Source organism: Polyodon spathula, chromosome 16 (genome assembly GCF_017654505.1).
Source record: "Polyodon spathula isolate WHYD16114869_AA chromosome 16, ASM1765450v1, whole genome shotgun sequence".
NCBI lineage: Eukaryota > Metazoa > Chordata > Actinopteri > Acipenseriformes > Polyodontidae > Polyodon > Polyodon spathula.
Genome location: NC_054549.1, coordinates 8,658,138 through 8,677,289, shown reverse-complemented (window position 1 = coordinate 8,677,289; position 19,152 = coordinate 8,658,138). Strand labels below are relative to the sequence as shown.

Here is a 19,152-nt window from a genome sequence, read left to right as displayed (position 1 = left end):
GAAAACGACATAAAAAATGCTCAGCAGATGTATTTAATGATATCGTTTTGTATGATAAATAATTGATATTAGGAATACAGAGTACAGCGGTGTCAGCAAATACACTGTTGAACTTATTTGGTTGCTGTGGACACAAAAACAGGAGCAATGCCAGACAGACACAGCGATGCCAGTCAGTGCAAAGCTCCACTGTTGGGGGTGCTGTTAAGTACGGGAAACGTGTTTTTTTTCAGCAAACAATTCAACACTTTGAAGTTAGTTAGTCAGGTATATACAAGTTGTTTATGCCCTTTAGCATTTCGGAAGAAACTGAATACCAAAACTTTACAAGTCGGGTCTTAAAGGATCCCAATTACTTATATGAAGGCTGTGGCTAAATTTGTGCAGTGAGAAGCATGAATTATACAAACACACCGTCTAAAAACACGTAATACTTACAGAAACACTATTACTTTAGCTTATTTTCACCTTCAGGGTGTTTTTGGTTAAAGCATAAAAGGAAACACAAAAACATACAAAGAGTGATTAACCACACAAGGCAAAAAAAAAGGGACACCGTCTCTTTAATAACATCTGAAGTGAAAAATTACACTTAATAAAGTTAATAAAATCATGTTTGGGTTTTTTTTTTTTTTTTACCTGGAGCACGACATGAAAAATCATCACACATGCATTTTTACATATTTCTTTTCTTTGTTTTTTTTTTTAAGAAACTGGATTATAAAGCTACTGCTCAAGGGCTACTTTTTCATTTATGAGATTGTTTACAAGAAATAAAATCGATACATTAAATTAAAAAAAAAAAACACACCTGAAAACTGTAATGTTTGTAAAGCAAAATATGATGCATTCAAAATAATCTCAAAACTATTTACCCTTTTTTAATATATATAAACCCTGAACAAAACCCCTAAGAAAACATGATGCACTTTCACCAGGAAAAAAAGTTCTGATCCTTTAGTGAAATGGTGATTCGGACACATGCTTTTCTTGTTCCATGTTTCTCTTCCCTTCCACAACAAGAGCAGCGTCCCAAACCCTCTCTATCGTTCACAGCACGACTGCACCTCTGGCACGCCAGCAAAATCACATCATATTATATATATGGAGAGGATAAAAACAAAAAGAGAAATGCCCCTTCCATCCCTCAGACCCCTGGAACAAGAGCAACAAACACTAAAAAATAAATCTCCTTAGGAATGATAGGATTCCATAATTGAACTACTTCCTAATAAAAAGTGAGGCTTTTAAAAGTCAGAACAAGATAATTGGCAAAACAGATCTATGTGCACTGTGCTAGAATTTAACAGAATGAACAACTGGGCAGGTACGATGCACATGACCTGACCAGAAGGGTGGATACAATGCTGATTTTTGTTTTATTGGGTTTTTTCCCCTGAAAGTAGCTGGAAGATGAATGACCCCAATGAGACAGTGACAAGAGACGCAGGAGCAGAATTCCGGTAATACATTTCTGTACCTCACTCAACAGCAGCTTGAACCATCCCCCACGGGGAGGGCAGAAGGCAAACACTGCATAATTCCAATAAAAACCTGTTCCGAAATGTCCACTGAAATACTGTCTACAAGCGAGAACCTTTTCGTATCAAGGGGAGCGTAATCTGTTTATGTAAATCTTTTACCGGTCTGCTGTCCAACACCGTCACAACAGATCAAAACTCTTTTCCACTTTTTTTTTTTTTTTTTTTTTTGTCCCTTCCCACCCCAAGTTAAGGATTTTCTTTTTTTTTTTCAGGTGGTAACATTTATTCTAACTGGAAAAGGACTTCCCTGTGTCTTCCTTGCCTTTGTATTTCGCCTTCCCGTGTGTAAATGGTAGATATCTGTACTTGATCATGTGCTGTAAAGAAAAATAAATAAAGAGAAATCACTTTAGTGCTGGTGGTTTAGGATTCGCTTTCAGTTTTTAAAGATTGCACGGCAAGGTTATAACCTTATTACGTTAATAATACTCCTTTTGTAAATCATTTGGTGCCACTAGTACAAAATAAAGTCTGATCTCCTTGACTACTGTTTGCAAGTAATCGTCAGGAGCATCAGGGAAAGAAAAAAAGTGTTCATACCTTAATCTGCCTCTTCATTGTGATACAGAAAAGCATGATGAAATACATGACGAGAATAGGCCAGAACACTGGCACGTTGAAGGCATCAAAGAACGTGCAAATCATTGCAACCACAATGCCTTTCGTTGCAGAGTGCCTGAAAATAGCAACACATTCACATTAAAGTACTTTGTAATGGGAAAACCAATACAAAACAAAACCTTTAACTGTATTTGACCTGCGGAGACAAAAAAAAAAAACCCTATTTGCTAGGCATGGTCACAAGTTGCTTGAATGTTACACTGCCACTCAGCAACTTAAATGGCATCTAATTCTGAGTTACTTCCAGGGTCTTCAGGGTTCAAGACCTTTCTAACTTTTTTTTTCCTCTTACTGGAAATGTACTCAGGTTATAGCAGTAATGTTGTCAGTATACAGGCACTCACAATATAATGAAAACCACTGGTGCAGCATCCTCTCATACATATTAATACTCACCAGAATTTAAACTCTGGTAGCCTTCTTATAAAGGGTCGGAATTCTTCATTCTGCTTTGTAGGTAATGCAGGACCTTCATCTGAAAATAAAAGAAAAAAGGTAAAAAAAAAAAAAAGGATTCACTGAAACCACAAATGATCGTGAAGCCGGTCATACTGTTTTTAGACCGAGCACCAAGCGAGAAGCTTTTCTAAACCACTCCTAGAAAGCATGTTTAAACCCACTTTAAAAATAAAAACAAACCCAAATTCAACTTGTTTTCCAGAACATCTGGACGCATGTTCAGTGGATACACAATCCCTCTGTAAAAGTTATGTGGTTTACATTTTTCACTCGCGGTAAAATCCAAACCGATTACACGGACACAAAAAAATAATTTCTCAAGAATCAACGCTCGTCAGCGGAAGGGTTTACCTGCGTCGTCCAGTAGTGACGGATCCACTTTTGGAGACAGAAAAGCAATGAAGAGATTGAGATGGTAGATTCCAAGAGCGTACGTAACAATATACCATCCCTAAAACAACACAACAACAAGAGAACAAAATTATACTAAGCAGCTAGCGGGGAAAAAACTCTACACAAGAGTGGGGAATGCATAGAAAGCATGAGTAAGTTAACTTATTGCAAGGGACAGAAGTCACATAAAGTTGCCAGTGTTTCAAATGTAATTCACATATTCTGAAAGAAGACTTACCTGCAGTATATATACTCTTATCAAATAGATGACAGTTAGAATTAGAGCGACAACCCACCGGACCACTGCAAATGGTGTGGACTTGTCTAACCACGACTGGTAAATCTGAAAAAGAAATGAATCAATTTGTCAGCGGCAATTCCTCTAATGTCAAGCAGACAGTTAATTCCGTTTCCCAGTGATCTGGACTTTACATTTTTTTAAATACAGAAGTAAAAGGTGGTTTTGAATGACTTTACAACGCATGTTAAAAAAAAAAAAAAAAAAAAAAAAAGAAACTGCAAGCAATAACACAGACTTCCAAAAAAAATAAATACTGTAAGAAATATGTATTTAAAGAAATGGAAGTGGACTAATTATAGACCACTGTATCATCATACTAAAAAAAAAAAAAAAAAAAAGCTTATCAAAATAAGTATGTCATAAATTGCATGGAACACGCCTTAGCCTTTTAAAGCGTTACTGATCAAGGAAAGACAATACCAGATCACAGAGTTTGCTTTAAAAAAAACAAAACAAAAAAAACCAACACAATAACCCACCTGCCCAAGCCTTGTGAAAAAGCTAGCGATTGATGATGGTTTGCCATGAATGGAGTCACCTGCACTGTCCCCTTCAGACATTCTGTAGACAGAACAAACATTATTATATATAACTAATATACTCAAGTATTTAATTGTATTTCATTATTGTTAGCAACTTGTGATAAAATATATCCCGTCACCATCTGTCACAAATCTGCAATTACATTTTTAGACATTTTAAAAAGGTTTTTGTGTGAACTTTACAGAGTTTGCGAAATTGCCCTGCCCTAACTTTGGGAGTAAAAAAAACAAAAAACATATATGCATTATAAAATAAGACACACAGATAGGAAACATAACATGGTACAATTGTGCACATAGTGACTGAAGGGCATATAAAGAAATAACAGCTGATGGTACATTCAAATGCAAAAGGTTTTGAATTAAAGTAATTCAAAATTACTTCAGTAACTGAACTGAACATGCCACTGTGCTAGTGTTGCTAGGTAGCCTACTGGTAATTATACAGTGAGGCAGTAGTCCCAAGGTATTTGCCCACTGCACATATAATGCAAGGGCAGCTGACTGTTTCCCTGACATGCAAGGCAAAGACCAAACCGTGCATCTCATGGACAATATAATCTCCTAACACTGTCCTTACTGTTCTATCATTTACATGAAGCAAAGGACAGTGTTTCAAGGTGTCCAAGGCTGGAACAATTTAATCTAAAGCAAGATTTTAGATCATTTACAAAGAACCTTGGGCCAATTATAGCACAGCACCACACACAGCAAACAATGATAGATACAAGTACCAAATAAAAGTCATGTCAGATAGAAGAATATTCTCTGAACGTCAGAAAGAAAAACAACAAAAACTAAAAAATTACACTTGAGGAAAAAAGAAAGGATAGGTAAAACATTTAACAGTGTCAATACTTGACTCTGCACTGACAGTTTTATTGGTAAGGTAAGCATGACTGTACGACGCAGTGGGTTGGGTCTGTTCTGTATAGGGTTGACTCAGTATATCTTCCTTCGACCTTTCCTTTCCTTTCAGATACACCCATCAGGTTTAGTGAGTTAGGTCATTTTCTCACTGAATATTGTAGTCTACTTGATATTCCCAATTGTAGCCATGCTTATCCTCAAGGTTAAGATGTTTTATATATATATATAGTGTGTGTGCAACTGTACATGACACTAGTAAAACAGATAAATAAATTGGAAGTAGGCAAAAACGGCTTAATTTCGGTTGGCAATTTTTGCCCCCCAAAAACGTGTCTCCATTTCAGGCCTCTCAGCATTAAACGGAGTGACTGAATTGAACGCTGTGTTGTTGCAGTACAGCAATACACACCTCCGTGAATCTGGGCGATTTTATTTTCTAACAATGTGTACTGGAGCGCACTTTAAGGTGATCCACAGTCATTTAACCAAGCGTGGACTTACACCACCGATACTCGACTGTAAATTCTGTAAATCATTATACAGGTATTTTAACAATATATTATAATGAACATCTGTGTTACTGTTCTACCTGGTGAGTTTACAAACACACACCTTCAAAGATGAATGACATCACCCTCATACTAGAAGCATTTGATATCAACTCTAATTCTGAATTGTAATGTTATAGTTATTAACATAATCTACAAAAATAAAAATGAATAAAACAGTGGACTGCTTAAAAAGCTATTCCTAAGGTCGATTCCGTCTTTCGGTTTCGGACACAAACCTAGCGCATTCTGGAGGTTGTAGTTTTCATTTGTACAATTCCTTATTCACCTAAACATTAAATCACTTGCATTTTGACTACTATGCCCGAAATGCAATGCGTTGCAATTTTGTTGTCAACCGCAAAGCATTGCGTACTGGATGTTGTAGTTCATTTCCCGAACCCTGACACGAATACAAATGCAACCGAGTCGAATTAGAACTACAAACACCGGCAGTGACTTCGTAAAACTGACCAACTCACATCCGGCCAACCCGATGCCCGAAGCCGACTGTGAAACGGATTCTCACTGCCGTGGTACAACTTGGGAGTAAAAACAGAACCCACAGCAAGAAACGGCTCAATATCCAAACACACCACACGCGAAAACACGACATACATTCCTCGTAATCCTCAAGCAGCGACACCATGTCGGCATTTCGTACCTGAGAAACGGCCCTGGCTGCGGCGTCGCTCTCCGCTCGAGACCCCGGAATGCGAACACGTCACCGCCTCCGCGAGAGCTGCCAGGGGAGAGCAGCCGCGCTCAGAACGCAGCCATTCGCACATCTGCGGCTCTGCCATCGGCTGCCTACCCTGCAGCTGAGCTGCTGCACGACAATTCATTATATATATATATATATAGTTTAGAAAATTACATTTATTGACTTTGGCATATATCAATTTTAATAGTGGAAGCCCGTATATCCGTTTCGAATTAGCACTCATGAACATATGTAATGAAATAAATGCCTTCTTTGCTATTTGGGGGGTTCATGTAACGTCACCGCAGGACAGCGCGGCCATTCAGGGGTTAAAACAGCCATACACGTTGTTTTAATTACGAGTCTATTTCGCGAAATATTTTAAACGTTGAAATACACAAACCGCATAGAAATACCTGTATCCAGTTCACATTAGTATTGTAAATTGAAACAAACTATTGAACATGTATATTTTCTCAGTTGGTAACGTGTAAGTTTTCTTAAAAGGAACAAAAAAACTAGAATGGCGTTTACACTGCAAATCACAGGGCTCAGAAATTACATATATCTGTGCCTTATCGTTATTTATTTCTAATTCCTGTGACTGGAAGTAAAGTGTGCTCTGTGGTTGCGAATCCATAACACGTTGCTGTATATATTATATATAGCTAGTTTTGCATGACAGGTTATTTAAGACTGAATGTTTATCATTCATATCTGTTAACAAGGTGTTTTTGCTCCTTCGCAATGGCTTCTGATTGGGCGCAGGTAACACGAACTCTCTTTTGATTGGATGGGAATCGATCCGCTTATCTTGATTTCAGATAAATCACTTCGCGACCGTTTATTGGTTGAAGGTAATCCCACGTTTCACTGGATTGGCTGCAGGTGTGTCTCGCTCCGCTCTAATTGGTAGACAGGTATTCATGCTGCAGTCTGATTGGCTTTTGCGCTGGCTTGTCTCCGCCATGTTAAGCAAAGGCTCTCTTGAAACAGCGGAAACGTCTGGAGTTGAGGATTTATTTCATTTATAATTTAATACAGACAATAAACAAAGCAGTTATTAAGATAGATTGTACTTCCATGTTTGGCAGGACATCTTAACAATTGTTTATATAGTTAACTTTTTTTTTAAAGTTTCCTGTCTCTACCGTATTTCCAGTTTTGCATGATTAGAAATAACATCTTTACAAAATATTTGAAGAGAATCCCACTTTTTTTTTTTTTTTTTTTTTTGCATCATTTGGAAAAAGGAACGGTTGTTTCTGGAGCCTTAAATTAGTTTTCAAAATATTTGCAAGTTAGCTGTTTTTAATAACAAAAAAAAAAAAAAAAAAAGAAAGTCTTTGACTGCACATTTGAGTTAGTTGGACTTTTCTGACTAGTACACATTGATACGTTGTGCCTTTTTATTTTTTTTTAAAAATATGATTTTATTTAATGAAATACATATTTTAAACATTGCTGATTTCAAAACAAAGCTAGCGAAATAATGCTGGAACTTTTAAAACTACATTTTCCTAAATATTGTGACGGCGAGGGTGTCGCAAGGAGAGGTGAACCTCGAAAACTTTCTTGCTTGTTCCCATAATAGTCAAAGGTAACGATTATACATCGTCGTTTTGCAATATATTTACGTACAGCAGGAAAGTGATGTACATTTAGTATATCTGGTAAATCGCTGAATGATCGTGTTTGTTTACCGCCAGGTTGCAGGACAGATTTTATGATCTGAAATTAATAATAATAATAGTTCAGCCTTTTTCTTTGGAATGTGCAACCTGTGGCACCCTCGATGACTATCGAGAGAGGACCGAAAATAAAATCCAGACTTTGAACTCGTGAACAAAACTTATTTGATATACCTGTGTGTGTATATATATATATATATCTCTCAACAGGATTTGAATTCCTAAAGATCATTAACACCCTCCCAGCTGGATTGCAGCATGTGTTTGTAATCGCCAGCTGATTTCTTCGTTTCCTGCTGATAGTTTAGGAGAATCATGCCCACCAGACAAGCACCCACGATGGATCTGAATCAGGATTATGTGAAAATTAAAACACATTACAAAGGGTAAGTGGTTTTTTTTTTTTTTTTTTTTTTAATTGCTGTTATTTTTAAATAACAACCAGAATGGTATTACATAACAACTTCTACAGCTGTTTATTTTGTCGTTGCCTTGTCAACACGAATGACGTTTTTTTTTTTTGTTGAAACTGTGATTAAGCAAGTTCAAATTTAATATACATACTCCGAAATGCATACTCCGTTAAAAACACACACACTCACAGCGCCGCTTGTGCATCGTGCTGATTGTTAATCGTTTGCCACCCAAGGGGGGACGCTTCTGTGGACTGTAGCTCTGGCCAGCCAGTTACACGTTACAGATTCTAATAGCGTTTCTCCATTCATATATGTTGCAGGCAAACTCAGCACTGGAGCTGTGATTTATTTTTAAAGCAATAACTGATTCGAGTTAGCCAGCCTGCTTCTGCATTGTGTATGTATTCACCGGGTTATAGTTGTTCAAGGTTACCTTTTTTAGTAAAACCAAATGCTAGTGTCATATATATAATCCTCAATCTTTTACTGCACTCTCATTGCAATCTTCTTTTGATGACGAGAAAACAAGATATGGCTTTTAAAGGGACATCGTTCACTGTGGAGCAACCTAATATCTACAGTGTGTATACAAAACATTACCTTATTTTCATGATTATGTGTATTTTCCATATTTGAGGGAAGCAGATAAACCAAGGCACCACTGAGTTTTTTTTTTTTTTTTAATAGCTCAATTTATCTAAGTCTATCTGGATGAAGACTTTTACTCCTGTGGAATAAGGAATGTGTGTTTAAGAGAACAATGCTCTTAAACAAGGATCAACCAATTTAAAAATAACCTTTCAGGAAACCAGTGTTAGTGGTGAAACTTGAAGCCTTGTGAATGTGTCCTATTGTGAGTGTAGAGGCTTCACAATGTTAGAATGAGTTGCACTTTATCTCCTCTGTTACTCCTCAGGGTGTGGCGCTTTGCAGGAAGCTGCTTTTTAAGTACCCGCTATTAAGTCTCTCAGACTGCACTGTGCAGTCTGTGAAATGTGTGTTCTGAAGAGCAGGGGACCCGTGGGGCAATCGGTTGAGCCAACTTAAACATTGTTTTCCAGAACAACAGGTGGTTTGTTTTGCATACTGTGTAGGGCATTGCAATTCCCCATGAGAACAAAGTGAAACTAAAGGCTAAGCCAGAATTGCATGGTGTTAAACTGCCCTTAACCTCTGGAGCTACACAAGGCACTGAGCTTCTGATCAAACAGGTTCTTCTTAAAGTACATTTTAAGAGTGACTCGCTGGCTTAATTGTGATGCAGCTGCAGAAACATCAGTGCTGATTGACATGCGTCTGCACTACCTCAGATTAAAATAGCACCCCTGTGTGACCCCAGCTCTCAACCCCCATTGATCCACATCACAACAAGAAAGTCAGCAGACAGCGAGAGCCAGAATCAACGCCCTGTCTGCTATTGCCAATTCTCTCTCCAGGAAGACACCTGTACTGTGAGGTAGCCTCTAAATACTGTACCACACATAGCATGAATTCCATTGACTATCTCTCCACGTACAGAAACCTGTATGTCAAGTTTTGCCTTAGTTACGAGAAGACACACAGAAGTTTGACTTTCCCCTTTTGTTTTGCATTGAGATAACTTTGTTTATCAAAGCAAACGTGCACTCACTGTTCCTGCAAATGGTGCTTGACAGTATGAAGAAAAAAAAAATACCACAGTTGAATATAAAACCAGCTTAGTCTTCACATGTTGTTCTAACGGTAATAATAACATCACGATTGTGTAGGTAACAAACTTGGTCTAAAACACAACACACACACACACACACTCCTTCGGATCCCTGGAACAATTGGCCCATTTTGAATTTTGTTAAGGAATGGGAATGATCAAGCATTAAAACCTTAGCAGCACATACTACATATATCTCCCCGTGCATCAAATTCAAAGCAGGTATTGCTGATCTTGGACAGCAGTTGATTTCATACTGAGGTTCACATGGGGGGCGTTGTTTGTTTGGTATCAACCCTGCAATTAATCTAACCAGCTGACGAGTCAGAGTGTGGAATAGCAGGGCTGAGAGAGTGGCACGGAGGGTTCAAGGGTGGATTTGAATGAGGAAAAGGCCGGGTTGAAAGATAAGATAGCAAGGCAGTGTAGTGCAACACACACTTGTAAATATATCTGACACTATAAAAATGACCTTCTATGCAGGTTCATTAGTGACGATATCAAAGTCTATAACAGAGGTGGCCAGTTAGCTATTCCAGTCCTGGTCTTTGTTTAAACCCTGCGCTAAATCAAGTTAAACCTCCATCCAGACCCTGAAGTAATTCATGATCTGATTTTACCTGTTAAACCTGGAGTGGTCCTCAAGGACTGCGATTGGACATCCCAGTAGGTTTACCTGACCTACTGTGAAAGCTTAACATTTATTAACCTCCTTCTGCTGCAAGTGTTACTCTTCCAAGTGTGCTTCCCTAAGGACGCAGAGAAAGCTTAAAAAGTACTTCTAAAGTAAAAGGCTACAAACCACAGTAAAATGTCTTCAGCAGACACCCCTTGATCGTATTTGAGTGTAAAATTGTTTGTGGTGATGATACTGTAGTTCTTTGTTTACTCGTCTCCAGTACCGCGGGGTTATTGGAAAGCGGAATTGCTTTTCTGTTTAATTACCAGTTGCCGGGGGTTTCAGTCCAAAGCAGACCACGCCTCCTTCTAATCTCGGAATGCTCTTCATGTTTATGGTGTAGAAGGCACAGTTCCAGGCATTCTTTATTCTGGAGAAGCAGAGTTCAAAAGGAGAGGTTGCATCCTAATTAGAGAAGGGTTTTTCCCATTGAGCAACCATTAGTCTGCCTCGTCATTGGCCTGTCTGATTAGGGTTTTTAATATCCCTGGAAAATGAATGCGTTCCATCAGCTTGGTTTTACTTAAGCTGCCTTTCTGAGTAATGTCTCAAGTGTTTCTTTGGAAAAAGCTTTTTTTCTTTAACCCCTGAAGGTAGACCAGAAATTGAGCGCTTGTTCAAATGCTTTCTTCTTAAGACATTTGAGAGCGACTCCAGTATGACAAGGAGGAAACAGTTAATGTGGATAACTAGATCTAACCAGGCAGTACATTTTTAAAAAAACTCATTGCAAAAATATAAGAAAGTGAGCATTTGTATTTGTGGGAGACATATGTTCCTTGTACCTTAAAGGTTAACTTTTGGTTGATACATTGAAGGGCTTTTAAGGTGGTGATCTGAATAAATAAACACAAGAGAGAGGAAGCTGCCAAGGAATGGCTTTAGTTTTAATTAGCACAAAGCCTGACAGCGAGCCAGCCTTTGTTTCACGGGTGGCTGGCTGCTTTGATTGGAAAGACAGGCGCTTAGACATCAAGAGCAGGTCTATTTACAGACAAGCAGCTGGGAATCTCAGCACTAAAGGGTCTTTTAAAAAGTGTTTTTTTTTTCCTGTAAAATAATAATAACAATAATTGCCTCTGGGGGGGGGTTTGTTCAGTCTGAGACTAATTATTACTAAACGACTGAAGGCATTATTATTTATTTATTATTATTTTATTATTATTATTATTATTATTATTTAAGGATGTTTAACTGATGGTAGCAAGGAAGCTGGAAGACAGTTTGTTTTGGGAGGAGGTGCTTTTTCACCTGCACAGTCTTCAGTTTCCAGGCACTGATGTGCGGCAGTGGTTTTAATGTTTAACTAGGAGTCTTTCCTTATTAAAACAAAATCTCGAGTTTGTTTGAGGTTGTGTCACTAGATATGTGTCCTCCTGTCTGATTGTCACCTCCACTAATAAAATGGTAGTTGTCAGCTAGTTGTTTTATATAGGGGTGTGTGCAGTTGGTGTAATTACTGTGCTGTTTGAATCTTATACAGTAGCATTACTGTGCCACCTTGGATCACCTGTTGATAGTGCAGCCTAATGCTTTCTTATGGGATATTAACCAAACAGACCTGCAAGATAATCTTGAGTGCGATGCAAGGTGAATGTTGTCATGGACACCAAGTGCACTTGTATTGTTTAAGGTAAGTTATGCAAACATGTTAGGTGTTTAAAGCATTTGCCAATAGTCCTAACAAGAACTCTGTTTAAAAAAAAAAAAAACACCTTAGGAACAGTTGCCAACGCAGTGGCTTGTCAAAGGCAGGGAGCTAATCTACAATGCAACAGGAGGTTCAGATTTGAAGTCCCTGTACAGTGATGAATGTTCTTCCCCAATTAGGTGTATATTTTGGAAAAAGATACCACACACGCACTGCCGTTTACTGCAGATTGCAGTGGGATAACAACACGGTTATTGAGGTTTCCATGGCTACCAGCGTACTGCTGAGAGGACAGGTGATTAAATGGAAAATAAACTCAGGTAAAATCTGACCTTTTAGTGCAAGGTCTTTTTTATTGAGCGTAATGAAAGAAACCACAATGGAATTTAAAAGCTGGGCAGTGATACAGTGCAACTGGTGCTTCAACAACACTGCATTTGTAAAATAACCTTTCTGTGTTGCACTTACCAATTAGCCCACTAGAGGGCATGAATGTACAACATGCACACACACACAAACCTCAATAAAATCTAGCTACAAAAATAGGCATGTGTGCACGTTCCCTTATTCCCTTCCCTCAGTGCAATCTCTTCAGGTGCTCTTTATTTGCAGGTACCTGGCCAGACAGACATTGCTTACCTGTTAGATTTGTAAAGATCTCGACAGAAATACCTGTTGAGTAGGAAAATTATATATTTTACACATGTATGTATGGTGTGTGATGTTTCTGAGCTCTATCTCCAGCAGGTGCTGTCAGTCTTGTTCCTCCTTCTAAAAATGACGTGTTCTCCTCCAAAATACATTAGCAAAATATACAGGTGGAGTCTCACTTTGGTTGTGATATTGCTTTGGCTGTGAAAGATGGTTCTTGTTTTCATTGCTCGCTGACTCGGAAAGAGGACTTGGCTAGGTGCTGTGTTTTCAAATTAGACAGTGACTCGCCAGAAGGAGATTTTGCCTGTGCTTGACATCTATCTGATGGGGTTTTTAGGTTGAATAGGTAGCCTGGTTTCCACACAGGAAAGCTGCCCCTCTTCCTGCAAAAATCCTTTTGCTTGAGAGGAGAAATCGCCTTTTGTTGCGCTCTTTTCAAGAAACGTGATTTGTAACCGGAAGCAATTCATTTAGCCTGATATGTCGGTTTAGCAGAAAAAAATGTATCCTAAATATAAGAATTAACTTGGTCTAGGAAATAGAAAAGTAAAATACTGGTGATGTACAGTAGCAGCTTTAGCTAATTCAATGAACTGCCTGTTCTGATTAAATCAACAGCCTGCTCCTGTTGTTTTATTTATTAACTCAGAGCGTTCATGCAGCTTGAAGTCTGTTTCAATAACTCTAATTTTAATATGACTTGATGTCTGATTATTTAACAAAGCAATTCAGGACGCTAATTCTATTACTGTACCTTACTGTAAGTGCAGTCTGTTGCTACAGTGTTTTAGTCTCATCAATCTTAAACTGATCTTATTTCTCGTAGGCTTTGTGTTTGCTGACCTGTAGGACAACAGCCCCACCTATTGATTGAAATGTACTGTGCTGTTCTGAGTCGATCAGTAATAATGATAAGGGAACTGCACCCTGACTTTGCCCCTCGCACTAGCCGAACCGTCTCTCTACTGTGCCCAAATGCACGTTGCTGGTACGTCTGCTTTGGTTGGAAAAGCAGACCGCTGAAAAACCAGTCCCTTGACTTTGTAGTGGCAGTTCATCTAATACTGTACTAGTCAGTATGGAGAAGTAGGCCACCTAGCCCTCTCTGAAACCGTTACTGTTTCCTTGTTCTTTAGGTCCACCATCTGATGATCATTGTGTTCTTTTCATCTAGTTTAACCTTGCTATATAAAAAGTGTACACAAGCCGCTCTACGTCTGTAGTGTAGATGCCACCGTGGTTTTCTCTATTCAATTTTCTGATGATGTAAGGAAGGGCAGTTCTCTCCCTGTTTAAATCAGAGAGACCTGGATTGATGTGTCTGAATACTACGAGAGAAGCAGTCTCATTACCTCTTGCTAATCCTTTTTCATGCACCAAGTCTTTGGATGTTTAATGCATCCTAATTTGTCAACCGTTCCCCAACTAAATCAATCTTCACATAGAGATTGGTGGCTCCAGACTCCTATTTTTAGAGCGAGATATAACATTTTTTAATTTCTACGGCACCTTACTGCCTTATCAACAGTTAACCAAACCTTTCCTGGTAAACGTAAGCTTACAGTTGGGCTATTCCAGTACAAGTGGACCAAACTCTGGCGTTTCCGACCATTTGTGCTTATTCTGAAATGCATGTACTGTGAAATCCTAAATGTTACCGTTCATGTCACCACTTGGTATTTAGCTTACAACTAGAAGAGATGCCATCAATCTAAGCTCAGAAAAAGTATAGAACAGGTTGGAAGCACCTTTCTCCACAGAGTTATAAATGCATGGAAAAGTACCAGGTATAGTAGTGGCTTCCAAAAAAATTCACGATTTCTGTTCTACTAAAGAAGGACTAGGTGCAAATGATGTGCCACTAAGGCACGAGCCTCAATGGGCCAAGTGTCCACTTCTGTCTCCCAAACTTCTCATGCTGTTCTTGTTTGTGCTCTCTCTGAAGGGACATGCTGATCACCGCTCTGGATTCCTCCATGACGTACAGTGCGCTGTGTGATGAGGTTCGGGACATGTGCAGTCTACTACAGACCCAGCCCATCACACTCAAATGGATTGACAATGAAGGTGCAGACTTCAGCCTTTTTTTTTAACATGCTCGGTTTGTGCATGCTGGTCTTTCACTTCTTCTTAGCTATGCACGCAGCACTGCTGTTTGGAGGGCTCGGAAATCTGAACGTTTGTTCTGTGCCTTTGGGCTCCCTCTGTGAAAGAAAGCAGTTTTTCTCTGAAGCCACAGAGGTGGAAGGGGCTCTTTGAGTGAGGACAGCTCTGAGTGTCAAGGAAATTTTTTTTTTTTTTTTTTGCTCGCTAGATTCATCTGCTTTCCCGTATCAGTTTATAAAAAAGAGGAGGCTAGGAAACTAGGTCCTGAGTATTAACTTTCCTCCCATGTCCGTTTCCAACTTGAGCTGGCGTTTTCATAACAACTTGATTTCCTTTTACCTGTTAAACGCAGTTTGACATAAAAATCAATGAAAAAAAAATAGGCTTCCCTAAGATCTGCCTCTCTGCCTATCTGCAAGCTAATGTATAGACAGGGGTACCTTGAAAGGAGAGGCCAAAGAATGTAGTGTAAGTGTGTATAATGTATTAGTGCTGTCTGGTCCAAGCTTTAATAAATAATCTATCCCATGAGTTTCCTGACTGAACTAAGAACAAAAAGGTACTTCATTCTTGACCTGGCAGTGTCTTTTCAGTTGGTTTTGTGTTTTATTTCATTCTTGCATGAGAGCAGGTTATGTTTTTGGTTTCAAGGATGATGGATGTGTGGAAGTTCAGTTGAGATTAATTCCTGTCCTACTAAGAATAAGTGTCCTGAAAAAACACACACTGCTCTTGGTGGGGAAACAGAAGATAATACACATTCTTAAAAATTGCTAGCAACTTATATTTTCCTCCCTGCAGTATGTTGAGCAAATAAAATGTTTGCTTTTCAGTAAAATATTTACAGAAAATAAGATTGTTAATTCACTTAGTTACGTTGCACGACAGCTTGCATGGAAATGTATTCTGTATGTTCAGTGAAACCTAAAATCAGATGTGGGCATGTGCTATGAGCTGTCTGTCATTCATATTAGTTTATTGCATTTCCCAGGTGTAATGTATTTATTGTAAATGGTCTGTTCCAGGCTCCCCAATGACTCTCTTAGTAAATGCACTGCAGTATGGTTTAATGTGTGTGTTTCCGCTCCGCATCCTGGGCTGACAGTAACCCTGCATGGTGCGGTACCTGCTGCAGCTTCTACATTCTCTGAAGACTGAATATCTTTTTTCCTCTTTCTTCTCTGTGTTTTTGCAGGAGATCCTTGCACCATCTCCTCCCAGATCGAGCTGGAAGAAGCCTTCCGTCTGTACAGCCGGAACAGAAACGAGGGCCTCCACATGCACGGTACTCTTTTTCCAGTTCTGAGACTGACCCCTCTGTGGGATCCATATCTTTTCTTGAAGATGCTTTATTTTGAGTGTCCTGAATAAGTGTTTAATGAATAGGCAGTTAACCACTCACTGAAGTTTAGTTCCGTGTTAATAAAGCCCATGCATGTGTGTGTCTATCATTGGACTCCCATTGGAGCTCATATTAGCATCTCTACTTACGCCAAAGTCACCTCCAGCAAACTGCTTTAGCATTACCAACACATTCTTTTTTCATGTGATTGATTACCAATGCATTTTACTCTACATAATTATCCATAAGACTTGGGCAATTTGCCCATGGTGGGAAATTCTGCATTGGAGCTTAGTTTTGAGTTGTACGCAATGTAATGGTTTAATAATTTGACTTGCCCTCTCTTCAGTGTTCCCCAGCATTCCAGAGAAGCCAGGCATGCCGTGTCCCGGGGAAGACAGTGAGTACTTTGTTTCCAATCACCAATCATTGTGAAGCGCTGTGGGCCGCTCTCCTCGAAAGTGCCGTTTTAAATTATAGGGTGTTTCAGAGGGGAGAGTGCTTTGCTCTAAGGCACAGAACAGGTTTTCAGGGGAAGATTTCATTCAAGTTTTGCAGCAGTAGTTCCGCGTATAGGAGTCGCACCTTGGGCTGAGAGGGGCCTGGTGATTGCACATTTGTGTGTCTCGCTCTGTGTCGGTGTAAAGGAGAAGAAATGTTCCCCAACTGTGCCTTTTTAAAGTCAATAATGACCTGAATGTGAAGTCTTGGAATGAGTCGAAGCTCCTGCAGAGCTGTTACTGTATTTTAACACCTGCTGTGGAAGCAGCTCTGTCTGAGAAATCGTATTTCGTGTGCAAAGAAATCAAAGCTGTGCTATTGTAACTGCACCCCATTCAATACCTCGTGTTACACGATCGCTCTCGTGCCGGTGTCGCAGCCTTCTGCCAGGACGTGTACAGAAAAGCAGCGTCCTCTGCTTTCAAATGAACTTTTCTTTTTTAATCAGCAGTTTCGTTTTTTCAAACACCGATTCACTTTTCATTTAATTATACTTACAATGTGACAGGTTTGACACAGAGCTTGTCCTGTATTATCTGATGTGTGTCTGACAGATTAATCATAACTGCACCGCTTTCAGTCTCCTCTAAGGAAGATCTGAGGTTTAGCTTCTTGTGATTAATAATAATTCTGATGCATATTAACAGATACATTTTTGATAGCAACTGTTTCAGCTGTTTTACTTGTCTGCATAATCTCTTTGGTGGAAAGACCCCCATACAACTGATTAAAGAGGCATAGATTAGGCATCGGTCTGTCTGCTTTGGGTCCAGTTTGTATCTTCAGTAGGTGGAGGGTTAGCATATTGATTAGCTGTCAACCGTCACTTTGGAGAGCCGCTTCTCCAGGATCGCACTGCTACGCCTTTTTAGTTGCAATTGCAAATAAGGAAATGAAAAAGCTTTTGAGGCGAGTCTGTCAGCATATATAAAAAGGCTGCTTTATTGTAGTGTCTTCATCAGGCAGCAGAACACCGAACAACAGATTCATTTACAGGGCCGTCGAGGGACTAGAGTCCCATTCTCAACCTGCTTTGCACCCTGCAGCCTCTCCAGATGGAATGTGCTAGAGTTTAAAAACCGCTCTTCAGTGAGTTTCCTGTTGTGCTGGATTGTATCAAAGTTTGACGCCTGCTGCGTGATTGGTCATCGGTAAAGGTTTTAAAGTAAGCTTGCAAGCGTGTACAGAAGTTGCATATGTCTCTATAGTGTATTTGTAATGCGGTGTGTTGTTTACTCCATTGTCTTTATTGAAAGGTTAAATCCTATTCATTTTGTGGTACGTTTTGAACCTTCATCAGTATTCTTTCACTAGCAGGTGGCAATATTTGTTTTACAAACACATTGGGAATGGTGTATTAGCCTTGCCATGCTGGTTCAGGTTCATTGTCTGCAGTTCAGTAGGTGTAAAATTCGAAAGCACGTACCCTATTCAGATGGCAGGGCTGTTAGGCATTTTGAAGTAATTGACAAGCGCTTCATAACTTGATAAATGCGGGCAGTTTTGATGAGTAATGATGAGGGTATACTGTAGTGTCGGCTCCTCCAAGTATGCTTTACATTTAATAAGAGAGCGGCCTACCTAGTTTTGATTAAACTAGCCAAGGTACCCCTCTGCCTGTCAATCTGACCATCCTGAGGTATGTCGCACAACAGTAAACCCTACGTTCTATAAGTCAAAGTATTTTTTTAAGAGGAGTGGAGTTGTTTTTCCAGTGTCGGCAGGCCTGGTCTCTGTTTATGGAGCGTTGCTGTCTGCCTGTGTGTTGACTCTAGGGCCGCCTCTTGATGGAATCCTCATTTGTAAGAATATACTTGTTTAAACTCGCCCCAGATTTCTTTATTGCCAGTGACGGGATGCTTCAGTTACCGTGTAGGTCAGGAAGGCTGAGTAGCATCATGCAAGCGCGATGCAGCTGCAGTAGTTTCAACAGCAAGTATCCTGATTCCTCTGCGCAGGGCTGGCTCATTGCTAATGGCAGTGTTTACAATCCGAATCACAGCAGCGTCTGCAAGCTTTCTTAAACGCTCCGATCCGAACCTGATTGGATACATTGGGTGTGTCAGTTTAATGAGGATTGTGACAGGGCTGCACCACGGTGCCACAAAGCACTTTCAGATCAGAGGTGTCCGTCGTCTTTGATTCTCTTTTTCGTGTTAATCTGTTCTCTTTTACACTGCTGTACTGGTTTTGCAGTCGAAAGGAACCTCATTTAACCTAGAGATTCTGGTTTCACCCCTGCGGTGCTCCCCCCCCCCCCAGTTTCTCTCTCTTTTTTTTTAATTTTGCAGCTGAACATCTTGAAGTACTATTGAAGTTAATTGGTCAAGCTCTCTGTTTTATTCAAAGAGCACGGGTCGAAAATTGCCTTTTGACGTCTGTCTTTGTACAGCAAAAAGTATCCATTCACTGCGTGCTTGCTGTTGTGTTCTTCTAGGTTT

At 39.5% G+C, this 19,152-nt stretch overlaps 2 protein-coding genes across 3 annotated transcripts in view; one reads left to right on the top strand and one right to left on the bottom strand.

The window, feature by feature from the left end:
• Positions 1 to 547: 547 nt before the first annotated feature.
• LOC121329131 (protein RER1) lies at positions 548 to 6,044 on the bottom strand. The gene is made up of 7 exons (XM_041274509.1): positions 5,943 to 6,044; positions 3,798 to 3,879; positions 3,256 to 3,360; positions 2,976 to 3,075; positions 2,562 to 2,640; positions 2,085 to 2,220; positions 548 to 1,861 (listed from the first exon to the last, which is right to left on the bottom strand). The coding sequence occupies exons 2-7, from the start codon at positions 3,876 to 3,878 to the stop codon at positions 1,772 to 1,774; spliced, it is 591 nt and encodes a 196-aa protein (XP_041130443.1). The 5' UTR covers position 3,879; positions 5,943 to 6,044; the 3' UTR covers positions 548 to 1,771.
• A 933-nt stretch (positions 6,045 to 6,977) lies between these two features.
• Positions 6,978 to 19,152, top strand: part of prkcz (protein kinase C, zeta) — a 77,635-nt gene continuing 65,460 nt past the window's right edge. Inside the window, exons 1-5 of one of the 2 annotated variants that reach the window (XM_041273519.1) lie at positions 6,978 to 7,581; positions 7,976 to 8,058; positions 14,708 to 14,829; positions 16,064 to 16,153; positions 16,560 to 16,610. In XM_041273519.1, the coding sequence (XP_041129453.1) occupies positions 7,988 to 8,058; positions 14,708 to 14,829; positions 16,064 to 16,153; positions 16,560 to 16,610 (334 nt within the window). In that variant the 5' untranslated portion in view covers positions 6,978 to 7,581; positions 7,976 to 7,987. Of the gene's footprint in view, positions 7,582 to 7,882; positions 8,059 to 14,707; positions 14,830 to 16,063; positions 16,154 to 16,559; positions 16,611 to 19,152 lie in introns of both variants that reach the window. The other variant, XM_041273518.1, reaches the window with a different exon arrangement.

Excerpts from the sequence above, each read along its gene's own strand:
- LOC121329131 (XM_041274509.1), bottom strand. The coding sequence starts at position 3,878 with ATGTCTGAAGGGGACAGTGCAGGTGACTCCATTCATGGCAAACCATCA. Across the intron at positions 2,641-2,975 it reads GTCACTACTGGACGACGCAG|ATGAAGGTCCTGCATTACCT; the intron begins GTAAACCCTTCC and ends TTTTATTTTCAG. Across the intron at positions 1,862-2,084 it reads CAATGAAGAGGCAGATTAAG|CACATGATCAAGTACAGATA; the intron begins GTATGAACACTT and ends TTTTCTTTACAG.